At 39.6% G+C, this 15,182-nt stretch overlaps 1 protein-coding gene across 1 annotated transcript in view; it reads right to left on the bottom strand.

Moving 5' to 3' along the window:
• LOC138370848 (uncharacterized) overlaps positions 1 to 15,182 on the bottom strand; it is a 60,987-nt gene that overhangs the window by 15,294 nt on the left and 30,511 nt on the right. The window contains exon 3 of the mRNA XM_069335459.1: positions 9,743 to 9,853. Coding sequence (XP_069191560.1) covers positions 9,743 to 9,853 — 111 coding nt within the window. The remainder of the gene's footprint in view (positions 1 to 9,742; positions 9,854 to 15,182) is intronic.

The raw sequence follows: 15,182 nt of genomic DNA on the forward strand, positions 1-15,182 counted from the left end.
GTTAGGTTAGGTTAGGTAGGGTTGGTTAGGTTCGGTCATATATCCACGTTAATTTTAACTCCAATAAAAAAAATGACCTCTTACATAATGAAATGGGTAGCTTTATCATTTCATAAGAAAAAAAATTGAGAAAATATATTAATTCAGGAAAACTTGGCTTATTAGGCAAATCGGGCCTTGCATAGTAGGCTCAGAATTGCGTTCTGGCTACTAGGTACGACATATATATATATATATATATATATATATATATATATATATATATATATATATATATATATATATATATATATAATATATATAATATATATAATATATATATATATATAATGTATATTATGATGGAAAAAAGAAGTGTAGGTGTTTGGCAGTTCTCCCAATGGCTGGTGTCAATGCCTATCACATTTAATAAAAAAAAAATGACTGCGTAGCTGTTATGTCCTGTGGCAAAGTAAGGCAAAACAATTAGTATGAACAATGAAACTTTAATTAAATTTAAAATAAATTATGAATAAGACAATTCCTTGGCTATGTACAGTGCAAACTCACAAGATTCAAAAAATAACATAAAATAATATAGTGGTGATGACATTACTCTAAAATGGATAAAGACAAAATGAAATTAACAGGTGCTGAGAATAAAGCGCTGGCTGAGAATATCCACTAATAGACAGAGCGTATATCAGATGGTTATTTCAGCTTGAGAGCACAGAATATTCTAACTCTAATGGCTGGTGCAGGCCCAGACATTGGCTAGGTAGAAGGCTCTGAGGTGCAGAAGTGTAGTGGTGCAGACGTCGATTCACCAATCAGAAGTGGGCAGGCTGGAAATGATCGGCGACGTGGGAGGGGGGAGGTGGAGAGCAAGTGTGTTATACGTTTGCGCCTGGCAAAACATATTTGACTAAATATGTACTACACTTGCTTGTAGTATCTAGATGTTGTAGATGTACTGAAGTAACATGACGATAGGAAAGAGCAGGCCAAATCTTTCTTGAAGGAGATTATCGTAACAATATATATAATATATATATTACACATCTCATTTTTGTTTTAAACCTCAGTCTGGTGCTTAAACATAATCAAATAGTATTCACTATGACTGGTTCTTAGATAATTATGCCATATAGTTTGGCTCCCTTGTTATTGTTAAATAAACTTAGAAAAGTGGCAGAGTATTGGAACCAAACATTGGAACAAGGCCACCTCAGGGAAGGAGGCAGCGAGTCACACATACAGAAAACAAAGACAAGAAAACAGAGAGGGCTTCTCACGACATGCACAACTCGTCAAAGACACCCAAAAATGAGTCAACCAAATTGCCAGAAACTTCCATTGTGACCCTTACAGCAAAGAGAAGGGCTGAGTATCTGTCCTACCATTTATCTATAACATGTTCTTGGCCATTTACTGTTTAGAGAGGTCTTGCAGTTATGCAGTGAACTTAAAGCTCAATCTCCGCTAGTCTAGCTCTTTACTACACACACACACATATTGCATGTCACACCTGTACTTTATATGTTAATTAAGCCATAATCAAGCCCTAACCTTTTAAAGGTAAGCTTGTGATGTGAAGACATGAGTGTGCTGGCCTGATAAACATAAACTGTGATGTTTCTTGCTACCCTAGCTACTACACAGACGTCATTACAAGACCCCCTGAACCACATGTAGCCACACCCTTATCGGATGGAGGAACCATCACACACTGCCTATCAGGCCATATCAACCACACATCTGAGGCACACTAAGCTGTATACTTATATAATTATAAGATAGAGAAATACTAATCAATGTAATCTAATTACCAATATATATGGAATAATTTATATTTAGCTAAAGGTAAATATATATAGCTTACTAGTTGTACCCAACTGTCGGAAAATCCTACACCATTTACTAATATCAATTCAACAGGCAAATAATATTGCTGCTGCGTTGTATACACAAGTTAACCCATAGAAAATGTAGCTTGTAGTGGAATTTTCCGTCAATAGAAAACGGGATATCATTGCCACATACTATTATAAATTCACCACCTATTGTGTTGGGAATTATTCTTAAATACATTACTCTTTGGACTTTTACCATCATATAAACATCTCATATGAATTAACTTAATTATCAGTATCAAAATAAAGTAAATGTGACCCTTCTATCAGTTACTGATATCTGGACAAAATGCCAAGGCGTCAGTAGTAAGAAGTGGTCAGCCATTGTTTATTAAGACCAGAAGCGCAGGGGAGAAATTCAACTCCTATAATTTCTCTTGGACGAAGTGTTATGGAGATCAAATTAGTGCTCTACCATCATCAACACGCTGTCAACAATAAACAAGGAAAGTGTCCTACTGGATCTCGTTTATCTAATCATTTCTGGCCAGTTAAATGTTAGGTAGATATTGGGCGAACCGGTTAGAATGCGAACCAGCCTCTTAAATACAGGTAATTAAGCTTTGGTCCTTATTATTTAATATACAGTGTTTTCTCTGATATAGCTGTCATATATTAGGATTCCGGCTTTACAGCTAGCGCCCTTTGACAGGATAAGAAGAGAAAGCAAGACTAGATACATCAGTTACTGGGTGATGGAAGTTAGCCTCATACGTGGATAATTTGGTGTCTACATCCCACTTATACCTGGTGGACTAAGCCTGCTGTACGATAAGATAAGGAACCTCCTCAATGTATACTAATATATGTAGTTAATACTGTAGTTTGGTTGGCTGCATATATATAAATTTAAAATAACCCCCCCCCCTAATGCGTAAGGATCGATTTGTGAGATTATGGCAGAAATACAGTCCAATTAACATCATACAAATTGCTATCGAAACATATAAATTAACGTAAATATAAATTCTATATAAATTCATATAAATTAAATATAAATCTCACAGGTCGGTACCCACATTATTTGGTCCTTCGAAACCGGATTATTTGGTCCTTTGAACCGAGATTATATGGTCATCATCGAGCCGGATGATGACTATTTGGTCATCTTTGTACCGGATGAACCAGTTAACCAGTGGATTCATTAAATACACTGGTACTAGCGCAGTGCGATTTATACAATAACAATACAAAGCCAGTCAAAGACCGGCAACGTAGCCTCGAAGAGCTCACGACCTCCTCACCTCAGTCCAGCCTCATCTGCGATTTCATGGTAACCCACAGATTTGGTGGGTTATTATTCGGTGAAATGACAGCGCTTATATTGAAGCCAGCCAAATTAGTGGCTGTGTCCTCGCAAAATCGTTCACGGATTTCGTGGTGTTAATTTCGCGAGAGATTATCCACGAATTTTGTGGAGTTAATTTCGCGAGGTCATTAATAATATTTAATACTTCTTGATAATATTAGAAGTTTCATAGAGGCTATTAAAAGAGACTATCATCAATAATTGTGACTTGAGACTTGAGAATGGCACAATGAGACACAATCGACTTGAGAATGGTCCAGGATGGACCGAAACGTCGTCGTCCCTTCAACTTCTAGTGTGGTCTGGTCAACAATAATTGTGTATATTATTTCTCCAAAATAGAGAATTATTTAATATATATTGCACTAGTGTTCTCAATACAATGTTTACCAATTGCCAACCCACAAGAGGGTAGGATATTACCATTGACTAGTTGAACTATTTATTGTTCATCCTAGTCCCGTTATGACCATAGTCTAGTGGTACTATATTGAACAACCTAGCACCATTAATGAATGGTGCAGACCCTATTTTGGGTGTAATTGTTACCAGCTCGAGTTGAGTTGTGTATATATAATAATTTACTTATAATCATTGCACCTTTGAGTGATTAATTAGTGTCTATACCATCCTAGGGTGATATTGAGGAGCTAGCCAAAAGGTACTTCCAGTGACACTGGTTTATCACTCAAATCATTAGTGTGTATGATTATATATATATATATATATATATATATATATATATATATATATATATATATATATATATATATATATATATATATATATATATATATATATATATATATATATATATATATATATATATATATATATATATATTAGTATATTTTGCAAGAGCACTAGAGCACTTGCTCTAGTGCTCTTGGGAGGTGGTGATCTTTGGTGTATTTAAATACTCCGAAATTACCATCTGTTTTAAGGGTCTGAGCAGGTGGTGGAGCGGGCTAAGGCGTACCTGTTATGCCAGTTGCTGGAAGGCTTCTGTGCTGGCTAGGGTTCGAGTCTCCTGGTGGGAAAGTGTTCTAAAGTTGTATACTTCACTCTCGTGTTTAGGAGAGTTGTGCCTTAAGCATAGACACTGTGTCTTCCCATATTAACAGGGACTTGATGAAATTAACGTCTAAATGACCCCTCACTTGCTCTAGTGCTCTTGGTAGGTGGTGATCTTTGGTGTATTTAAATACTCCGAAATTACCGTCTGTTTTAAGGGTCTGAGCAGGTGGTGGAGCGGGTTATGGCGTACCTGTTATGCCAGTTGCTGGAAGGCTTCTGTGCTGGCTAGGGTTCGAGTCTCCTGGTGGGAAAGTGTTCTAAAGTTGTATACTTCACTCTCGTGTTTAGGAGAGTTGTGCCTTAAGCATAGACACTGTGTCTTCCCATATTAACAGGGACTTGATGAAATTAACGTCTAAATGACCCCTCACTTGCTCTAGTGCTCTTGGGAGGTGGTGATCTTTGGTGTATTTAAATACTCCGAAATTACCGTCTGTTTTAAGGGTCTGAGCAGGTGGTGGAGCGGGTTAAGGCGTACCTGTTATGCCAGTTGCTGGAAGGCTTCTGTGCTGGCTAGGGTTCGAGTCTCCTGGTGGGAAAGTGTTCTAAATTTGTATACTTCACTCTCGTGTTTAGGAGAGTTGTGCCTTAAGCATAGACACTGTGTCTTCCCATATTAACAGGGACTTGATGAAATTAACGTCTAAATGACCCCTCACTTGCTCTAGTGCTCTTGGGAGGTGGTGATCTTTGGTGTATTTAAATACTCCGAAATTACCATCTCTTTTAAGGGTCTGAGCAGGTGGTGGAGCGGGTTAAGGCGTACCTGTTATGCCAGTTGCTGGAAGGCTTCTGTGCTGGCTAGGGTTCGAGTCTCCTGGTGGGAAAGTGTTCTAAAGTTGTATACTTCACTCTCATGTTTAGGAGAGTTGTGCCTTAAGCATAGACACTGTGTCTTCCCATATTAACAGGGACTTGATGAAATTAACGTCTAAATGACCCCTCACTTGCTCTAGTGCTCTTGGGAGGTGGTGATCTTTGGTGTATTTAAATACTCCGAAATTACCATCTCTTTTAAGGGTCTGAGCAGGTGGTGGAGCGGGTTAAGGCGTACCTGTTATGCCAGTTGCTGGAAGGCTTCTGTGCTGGCTAGGGTTCGAGTCTCCTGGTGGGAAAGTGTTCTAAATTTGTGTACTTCACTCTCGTGTTTAGGAGAGTTGTGCCTTAAGCATAGACACTGTGTCTTCCCATGTTAACAGGGACTTGATGAAATTAACGTCTAAATGACCCCTCACTTGCTCTAGTGCTCTTGGGAGGTGGTGATCTTTGGTGTATTTAAATACTCCGAAATTACCATCTCTTTTAAGGGTCTGAGCAGGTGGTGGAGCGGGTTAAGGCGTACCTGTTATGCCAGTTGCTGGAAGGCTTCTGTGCTTGCTAGGGTTCGAGTCTCCTGGTGGGAAGGTGTTCTAAAGTTGTATACTTCACTCTCGTGTTTAGGAGAGTTGTGCATTAAGCATAGACACTGTGTCTTCCCATATTAACAGGGACTTGATGAAATTAACGTCTAAATGACCCCTCACTTGCTCTAGTGCTCTTGGGAGGTGGTGATCTTTGGTGTATTTAAATACTCCGAAATTACCATATCTTTTAAGGGTCTGAGCAGGTGGTGGAGCGGGTTAATGCGTACCTGTTATGCCAGTTGCTGGAAGGCTTCTGTGCTGGCTAGGGTTCGAGTCTCCTGGTGGGAAAGTGTTCTAAAGTTGTATACTTCACTCTCGTGTTTAGGAGAGTTGTGCCTTAAGCATAGACACTGTGTCTTCCCATATTAACAGGGACTTGATGAAATTAATGTCTAAATGACCCCTCACTTGCTCTAGTGCTCTTGGGAGGTGGTGATCTTTGGTGTATTTAAATACTCCGAAATTACCATCTCTTTTAAGGGTCTGAGCAGGTGGTGGAGCGGGTTAAGGCGTACCTGTTATGCCAGTTGCTGGAAGGCTTCTGTGCTGGCTAGGGTTCGAGTCTCCTGGTGGGAAAGTGTTCTAAAGTTGTATACTTCACTCTCGTGTTTAGGAGAGTTGTGCCTTAAGCATAGACACTGTGTCTTCCCATATTAACAGGGACTTGATGAAATTAACGTCTAAATGACCCCTCACTTGCTCTAGTGCTCTTGGGAGGTGGTGATCTTTGGTGTATTTAAATACTCCGAAATTACCATCTCTTTTAAGGGTCTGAGCAGGTGGTGGAGCGGGTTAAGGCGTACCTGTTATGCCAGTTGCTGGAAGGCTTCTGTGCTGGCTAGGGTTCGAGTCTCCTGGTGGGAAAGTGTTCTAAAGTTGTATACTTCACTCTCGTGTTTAGGAGAGTTGTGCCTTAAGCATAGACACTGTGTCTTCCCATATTAACAGGGACTTGATGAAATTAACGTCTAAATGACCCCTCACTTGCTCTAGTGCTCTTGGGAGGTGGTGATCTTTGGTGTATTTAAATACTCCGAAATTACCATCTCTTTTAAGGGTCTGAGCAGGTGGTGGAGCGGGTTAAGGCGTACCTGTTATGCCAGTTGCTGGAAGGCTTCTGTGCTGGCTAGGGTTCGAGTCTCCTGGTGGGAAAGTGTTCTAAAGTTGTATACTTCACTCTCGTGTTTAGGAGAGTTGTGCCTTATATATATATATATATATATATATATATATATATATATATATATATATATATATATATATATAAAAGTTTGTGAGGGTACCACCTCTGGTGCCAATGTGGGGACCCATAGCCTCGGAGAAGAAAATAAAAAGTATTCAGAGGAGACCTTGTGGTTTCTCACTGAACACTAATATTATCTTCTCCTACCACCCCCATTCTTTTGTATGTACACATATATATTTACTTTATTTGAACTTTGTTACAAAAAAGGAGTTACATATGGGTTACAAAGATGGTTGTCATAGGTTGTCGAGTTCCTCCAGCTCCTCAGATGGCGGGCAGGAACCCTGGATGCAGTGCGCATTCCCCTCTGTATCACCACACTGAGGCGCTGGAAAAGAAAGCTTGCAGCTCTCGGGTCCCTTGTTGTTTCAATGAGCCTAGAACCCAGTTCCTTCAAAAAACTAGTAGCACTTTTACCCAAGGCGCCGAGCGTCTCAGAAGCAATGGGGACAAAATTGTAGTGGTGATCCAGTTCTCTATACTTACGGGATTTGGCTGCTTCCCTGTGGGTGGCAGCGCCACCTGGTTGTGCAACACTGAGGTTAATGTAGGTGTTAGCCAGGGTTGATACGCACGTGTAGTCCCATACCAACTGCTTGCCATTCTTCCAGGGGTTCACTGTGATACCATCCTGGCGACCAATAAGAGCATCAGAGTTACGGGGCGTTAGGTAACGGGGCTCTCTTTCAGCTGGGCATCCAGCTGTGGTGAGGCTCCTCTTAATGATGTCGTTAACTTCACTGTGCGTCGAGTGCCATCCCCCTGTGCTTTGGCAGAGTAGGCCATGGTGACCGTACCTGTCAGCCACCACCTCGCCGCAAATACACCTATATCTGGTGTGGATTGGGGCAGCAAGGCGGAGGGCCACAGCAATTCGGAGGGCGTGTGGTGTGAGACGCGTGCCAGTTGCCGACATTGGGGTTGCTAACAGGAAATCCCCTGCATGTGGTGCTGCTACTGCTGTGAGGCGAGCAATGTCGTGTTGTGTTGTTGCAGCACCCAGGCACTCTGCAGCAACTTGGTCTACAATGGGACCATCCCAGCTGGATTGCTTGTGGGATTTTGGGGATGGTGGTTGAGGTGATTGACCTGCACGAGAGGCCCACTCTGTGGCACAGCGTGTAAAATTGGGATCATGTACACCTGCCAGCTGATGTAAGTGGGCAGGTAGAATTTCCTTCACAAGGTCGTCGGATGCTGATAAGGAGGACAGGAAGGCTGGAACAGCAATTTGCGTTGCTGTTCGAACTCCGAGGCCCCCAAGTCTTACGGGAAGAGAGGCTTGTTTCCACTGTAGGTCATCGAGAGAGAGGTTAAGGGCTTTTTCTAGCATTGATTTCAGTAACCGGTCATACTCACTTAGTTTTTGGCTACTGTAAGATGGTGAACACCTCAGAAAGTAGGTTAACCTGGGGAGGGACAGACATCTGGTGATGAGGTAGAGTGCATCATGAGCATCAATATCCTCAATCCTCCCATCCATCCTCTTAAGGTCGGCGATTTTCTTATCATGGACCTCATCGATGGCTTTCAACCCCAGGGGAGCTCTATATATATATATATATATATATATATATATATATATATATATATATATATATATATATATATATATATATATATATATATATATATATATATATATATAATGTGTATTAATTTTAAGTGCTAACCTCTAGGAGAAGTAGGATTATAGCCTAGCGATTGCAGAATTTTTACCCTAGGCTACCATCAGTACTTGCTCACAATTTATGAGCTAGTACTATCCAATTAACAAGTCACCATGACTAATCCACAGAAAGCAAAGTGTGCTTTAGTAGCAAGTAAACGTCAACTGACAAGAGATCTCGACCAATATGAACTTTTGTTATATGAGCCTGTAATTAATTATCGTCAATTGAAAATACCACTATTATAGATTCAAACCCAATTGCATATATAGAAAGCAAATAGGAAATCTTACCAAAATCAAGTCCACGACGACGACGACATAGTAGTTGAAGATGTGGAATCATTCTTGTCTGACTTAGCACAATATGAAGAGGAAACTCAAGCCAGGTTGGAGCACTTACACATAATGATTGAATCAGAACAAATAGCAAGTACATCAAATAAAGTAGATAATGTTATGGATGATCTGGATCTTTTTGAGAATAAATGTCAAGCCAGATTAGATCCTTTAATCAACAAGGATAAAGCTTCACCCATTACAGCTTCACTCAATATTATACCACCAGAAATTAAGCAGTTCTCAGACAATTTATCCACAGTCTCTGTGGATTCTGAAAACCCAATACCTGAGGCTACTAAGTTAACATGCCTCCAAACTGAAATTAGAGGTGAAGCTGAACCAGTAGTAGAAAATGTAAATGAAAATAGCGACAGCACTAATTTCCCAGTCCAGCCTCCTAGGATTAATGCTGGCAATGAGAAAACTGTCATACATCTAGTACTACAATTGCTGGATTTACCTCAACCTGATCAGGCTGCGGACTCATTACAATCCTTCAGCGTGGAGTTTGAGTCACTACTAAGAACATTCAGTCTTAAGGTTGATATAACTACTAGCGAATGGATGACCAAAGTAGTCCTTCAACGAAAATTGTCCAGCGATATACTAGATGAATTATACGCACAAGAACATAACACCATCCTGACAGAACAGGACATCACGAAAGGTTTACATTCCATCATAAACAAACAACAAGCTAATGAGGAAGTTAAAGACTCATGCAAGCCTTCAGAAATAGAAAATAATAGTCAATTAAGGGTAAAACAACTACCCTCCAAATATACATCAGTCAATTACACTCACATCAAGTTGCAGAAAATCTGGCAATACAGCAGAATCCTCCAAGCCTACTGTTTCTAGTTCACCCAAACCGGTAACTTCCAAACGTGCAGTAGGCTGGGGGACATGTATGTTCTGCAAAAAGAAACATTCAACATACCGTTGTTCTAGTTATCCAGACAGAGACACTCGTATTAAGCGACTCCAGGAATTAGGGAGATGTTCAAGGTGTCTCAAGTCACACAACACAGACTATTGTGATACCCAATTCCACACCTGCAACAGGTGTAGAAGAGGTAGGCACCATGCAGCACTGTGCAAATATACGAAATTAAAGTATTCAAGACCCAAGGTGGAACATAGCATTCCCACCACAGTATAGTACTGCAAGGTGCAACAAACAAAGAGTGTCCAATCGGCAAAGTCTAAAGGTAATACAACTTTGCCTACTGCCCAAATTACCATCCTGAATAAGAGGGCCAAGGTCCATACCCGTGGGTTGTTTGACCAAGGATCCCAGAAAACATATGTCACTAAAAAGTTGGCAGATGAACTACAATTAAAGCCTGTAGCCCAGACGACAATCAACATCTTAAGGTTTCTAACAGATGCAGGACCTCAAGTCTACCAGGTGGTACAACCATCAGTACGTTTAGGCAGGTACGTCTGTCAAGTACAAGCCATTGTGGTGGACAAAATACCAGTAGACCTACAAGTTCAAGGTCTGAGAGCAACAACCAAATTCTTGAGAAATAGAGGAATGAAATTGGCAGATAATATTAAGTCTGATCACCTCACCGACTTCAGTATCCTTGTTGGGACAGACTACTACCATCGATTCATCGGTAGCCCTACTAAATATCAGGGCATAACTTTGCTAAATTCTGCAGGAGGCAAATTACTCTCAGGCCCAGTATTAAGCCTGAGGAGATCTATGCCTGCAGATAAACAATACCAGTAGAAATCTAAATTTGTCAGCTGATTATATTTCTCCAGTAGCATTATACTAAGGAGATTACAGCTGACTATAGCAACAGAGGTTGATGTTAATATCATCATTTAAAGCTGAAGATGAGTTCATGAGGCCTCAGTGGCAAATCAGTGAATAGTAGCCTAAACAGCTACAAGTCACTGCGACCAATGTCACTGAACCCACTGCAGTCTCAAAACCATACTTGACTTTAATGATGGGCTATTCAATCCTCTGAATCAACTAACTAAATTAAACCCCAATAAATCTGACGACTGATTTTGATACATTTATTATTTAATCAAGATGAATTCCATGGGCCTCAGTGTTTATATATCAGTGACCAGTTACCTGAACAAGCTTCAAGTTATATCTAATGTCACTGATCTCACTGCAGTCCCTGAATCATACTTGACTGTAGTACTTGATCACATTCAGTCTTCTGGGTTAAATAATATGTATTTAGGCTATAATTTTAGCCTTTCAAGAGTTAACAGGGAAATGAAATCGCATTAGACTTCTAACCCCTGCAACTCAAGTACGGGACATCCATCCTGTATGAACAGACACAAATATGTGATTACTAACTACTAACCTCAAATTAATTTAATAATTCGAAGGAGGAGTATCGGGGTTCATCTGTTCTAAATAGGACTACGACCCATGAGCAGCCCCCAGGGAATTATGTCGGAAAATCCGACACCATTTACTAATATCAATTCAACAGGCAGATAATATTGCTGCTGCGTTGTATACACAAGTTAACTCATAGAAAATGTAGCTTGTAGTGAAATTTTCCGTCAATAGAAAACGGGATATCATTGCCACATACTATTATAAATTCACCACCTATTGTGTTGGGAATTATTCTTAAATACATTAGTCTTTGGACTTTTACTATCATCTTGAGGTTATCTTGAGGTTATCTTGAGATGATTTCGGGGCTTTAGTGTCCCCGCGGCCCGGTCCTCGACCAGGCCTCCACCCCCAGGAAGCAGCCCGTGACAGCTGACTAACACCCAGGTACCTATTTTACTGCTAGGTTACAGGGGCATAGGGTGAAAGAAACTCTGCCCATTGTTTCTCACCGGCGCCTGGGATTGAACCAAGGACCACAGGATCACAAGTCCTGCATGCTGTCTGCTCGGCCGACCGGCTCCCTAAAAAATCATAAAAACATCTCATTTGAATTAACTTAATTATCAGTATCAAAATAAAGTAAATGTGACCCTTCTATCAGTTACTGATATCTGGATGAAGTGCCAAAGTGTCAGTAGTAAGAAATGGTCAGCCATTGTTTGTTAAGACCAGGACCTAGATTCAGGAAGCTCTGTGTATTTCTTCGTAAGTGGGTTTGCTACGAAGGTTCCTAAGTGCGCCCTAAGAAGATGCTTAGGTGCGATTCAATAAGGTCCACTTAGGAAGAAATTTGTTGGTGCACCTGCGTGCCGATAGAGGTCACTACTGTGTTTCGTTTGGCCAATCAGAGAGCAGCAACATTCTTCATATTGAAGATTTAGCGCTGGTTTATCGGAGCTTTACTGCCTCCTATTTACGTCGAATTTTCTTATAAAATTAGTATATTTCGAAGTAAAACAATGTTTTTTCAACTTCTACAGCCAGCACCGACATTGTAGTAAAAAATATGTTACATTTGTTGTTTACCTACGTAATTCTAAGAGATACTGTGTAGCTGTCTTTGTTGTTCGGAAGATGTGCTGACAATTATTGTATATATTTACTGAATTTACCCAAGGGCCACTAACTATCTACTGGCCTCGAAGAGGACAGAAAGCCGGTGGCTTGTTAAAGGGCCCGCCAATTGTCTTAATGATTTTTTTAGCTGGAATTTGGCATTTACGGCTTCAGCGGGCAGGCGGTTCCATGGGTTTATAGCCCTCTTGGTGGAAAAAAACATCTGTTTTCAGTCCTACTTGAGAGAACATACTCTTCAACACTATATCTGTAATTGTCCTGTTATCAGTGACTTCATACCAAATGGTATGAGGTATTTTGAGCTCTGTAATTATTTCATACACTCAGGAATATTGGAAGATATTCTTGTGCTGCACCCAGATTTTGCCAGTGGAGGCTAATAGATCAGCATTAAGTATTTTGTTCTCTCCTAATTCCATGTATGAGTGGCCATCCTGTGAGGTGAGGATGTTGGATGAACTTGTAGCTGGTTTTTTATCTACACTGTGTGGTCCTTTATACAGAATAGGGAAGCAGCACATTGCTGTGTATACCTAAACATGTTTAAAAATACATTGTTTGAGAGGAGTCTGGTAGAAACTGGTAAGAGTAATTATAATATAATGTTTCCATGATTCAGTACTTACCTCTTGTGAAAATTGCTTAGAGTTGTTTAGTCAGAGTTGATTTGTTTTTTGTATTGAGGTTGGTATTTTCTAAATTGATTCCATGTACAGTACTGTATGTCTAACCATCCTGTGAGATGGGAGTATTAGATAAACTTATAGCTAGTTTTTTATCTACACTGTATAATATTCCATATAGAATAGGGTAGCAGCACATTGCTGTGTATACCTAATCTTCTTAATAAAAAAAATCAGTAATAAAGATTTTAAATTATAGTTTGTATTATTACAAATTCAGTACTGTATTATCCTTATTAAATCATGTTGACCAGGCTGTGACTCATACGTCAGGCTGCGAGCAGCCGCGTCCAACATCCTGGTTGATCAGTCCAGCAACCAGGAGGCCTGGTCGACGACCGGGCCGCGGGGACGCTAAGCCCCGGAAGCACCTCAAGGTAACCTCAAGGTATGGATCATTAAGATCTCATGTTGATATGTAATAGTCATATTTCTTTTGAACTGCTAATCTATGCTAATCATTCATTAAATTGTGCATTATGTCTCCATTTTTCACTTCCTTGGATATACTGTACAGTACAAAAAGATAGGATAAAAATAAACCAGTAATATTTCTTTCATTATATTTTTCATTTAAATAACTGCATCAATATTTTTACAGCTGACAGGATTTGTTTTACCATACAGGTGCATTATTTGTTAAAAAAAAAATTTGGTTTATTGTTACACACAATGGTGCTACATAGCCTTCCCAGCTTGGTGCCTTCTTTTAATACTTACTGATTAAAAAATAAATAATAAATACATTTTATTCAGGAAAAGTACATACAGTTGATTTACAAACATAATGTTGGATTTATAGACAGAGCTAGTACATACAATACCTAAAGCCACTAATACTCATAGCATTTCGGGCAAGGTGTGGGGGAAAAAAACACAGACTAAAACTTAATAGTAATCGGGATTAGGTATAAATGGTGTTCAAAGATGGAATAAAAAATACAAAAAGGGGGGTTAACATAGCATAAATCAGCAATTGCACATGTTGGTGAACAGCGTTGTTTAAAAAATAGCAAGACATGGGTTGACATTTAGGAGGTAAGTTAGGTTACATGGAGTTAATTAGGCAGTACTTCGTTTAACTCAGTAACTTTAGGCAGTAACTTCGTTTAACTGGTTGAGAGAGGTACAGCCTTTGACATGATTCGGGAGGTCATTCCACATTCTGGGTCCCTTGATTTGTAGAGCATTTCTAGTTTGGTTACACATAGCCAAATTGAGTAACAGGAAGAGGTCTTGGACACAAATTTGTTCCATGCTAAATGTAGAGGAATCAGCTGAGTATTCCTCAAATAAAATAAGTTGCCTCAGCTTATAAGGTAAATAAAATAAGTATTTCTCAAATAAGTAGCTGCCTCACCTCACTGCCTTACTGCTACATAGCCTTCCCGGCATGGTGCCTTCTTTTGATAATTACTTGTTCCACACCCAAATTGTATAACAGGAAGAGGTCTTGGACCCCTACTTCCCTCTCTCTTTTTTAATAATCTATATAGTCATAATTATAGCTTTAAGTATTCAATAAATAAAGTTTTTGACATTTTTACCCTTCTCCTTACCTAACATCATTTGTGCAGCATATTTTTATATTATGTCTCACCCAAATTTAATTTCAAAATAAAACCAAACTAAATAAATTAGAAATGGGTATGTATAGCCAAGGTACACTCTTGCTACTAGGTGAACAGGGGCATTTGGTGATAGTAAATGATCCCATCAGGCAGGGCTCATCACCTTCTCTCATATTTCATGTTCACCAGTGTTTATTTACTTAATAACTACGGGTATAATATCTTGCTATTATAAAACTAATTCTACTATCATCAAACACATATTTACTTCAAGTTTCAAGCAGAGAAAGCATATATAACTAACACGAAGGACTCCTCTTCACTAGATTCACCAGCTATAATATTTTGGTCATGTTCCAATATCATAAATCGATCCCAGTGTTATGTAGTAGAGAAAAAATTACTTATATCCAGTTTACGTAAAGCTACGAGTGGTCGAAACCACACTTAAATCCCGGAATGAACTTATGAAGGTTTTTCCACTTAGGGTAGTTACTTGAATACGGACGTAGTCGCCACGAAGG

This window comes from Procambarus clarkii, chromosome 33, assembly GCF_040958095.1.
Source record: "Procambarus clarkii isolate CNS0578487 chromosome 33, FALCON_Pclarkii_2.0, whole genome shotgun sequence".
Taxonomy (NCBI): domain Eukaryota; kingdom Metazoa; phylum Arthropoda; class Malacostraca; order Decapoda; family Cambaridae; genus Procambarus; species Procambarus clarkii.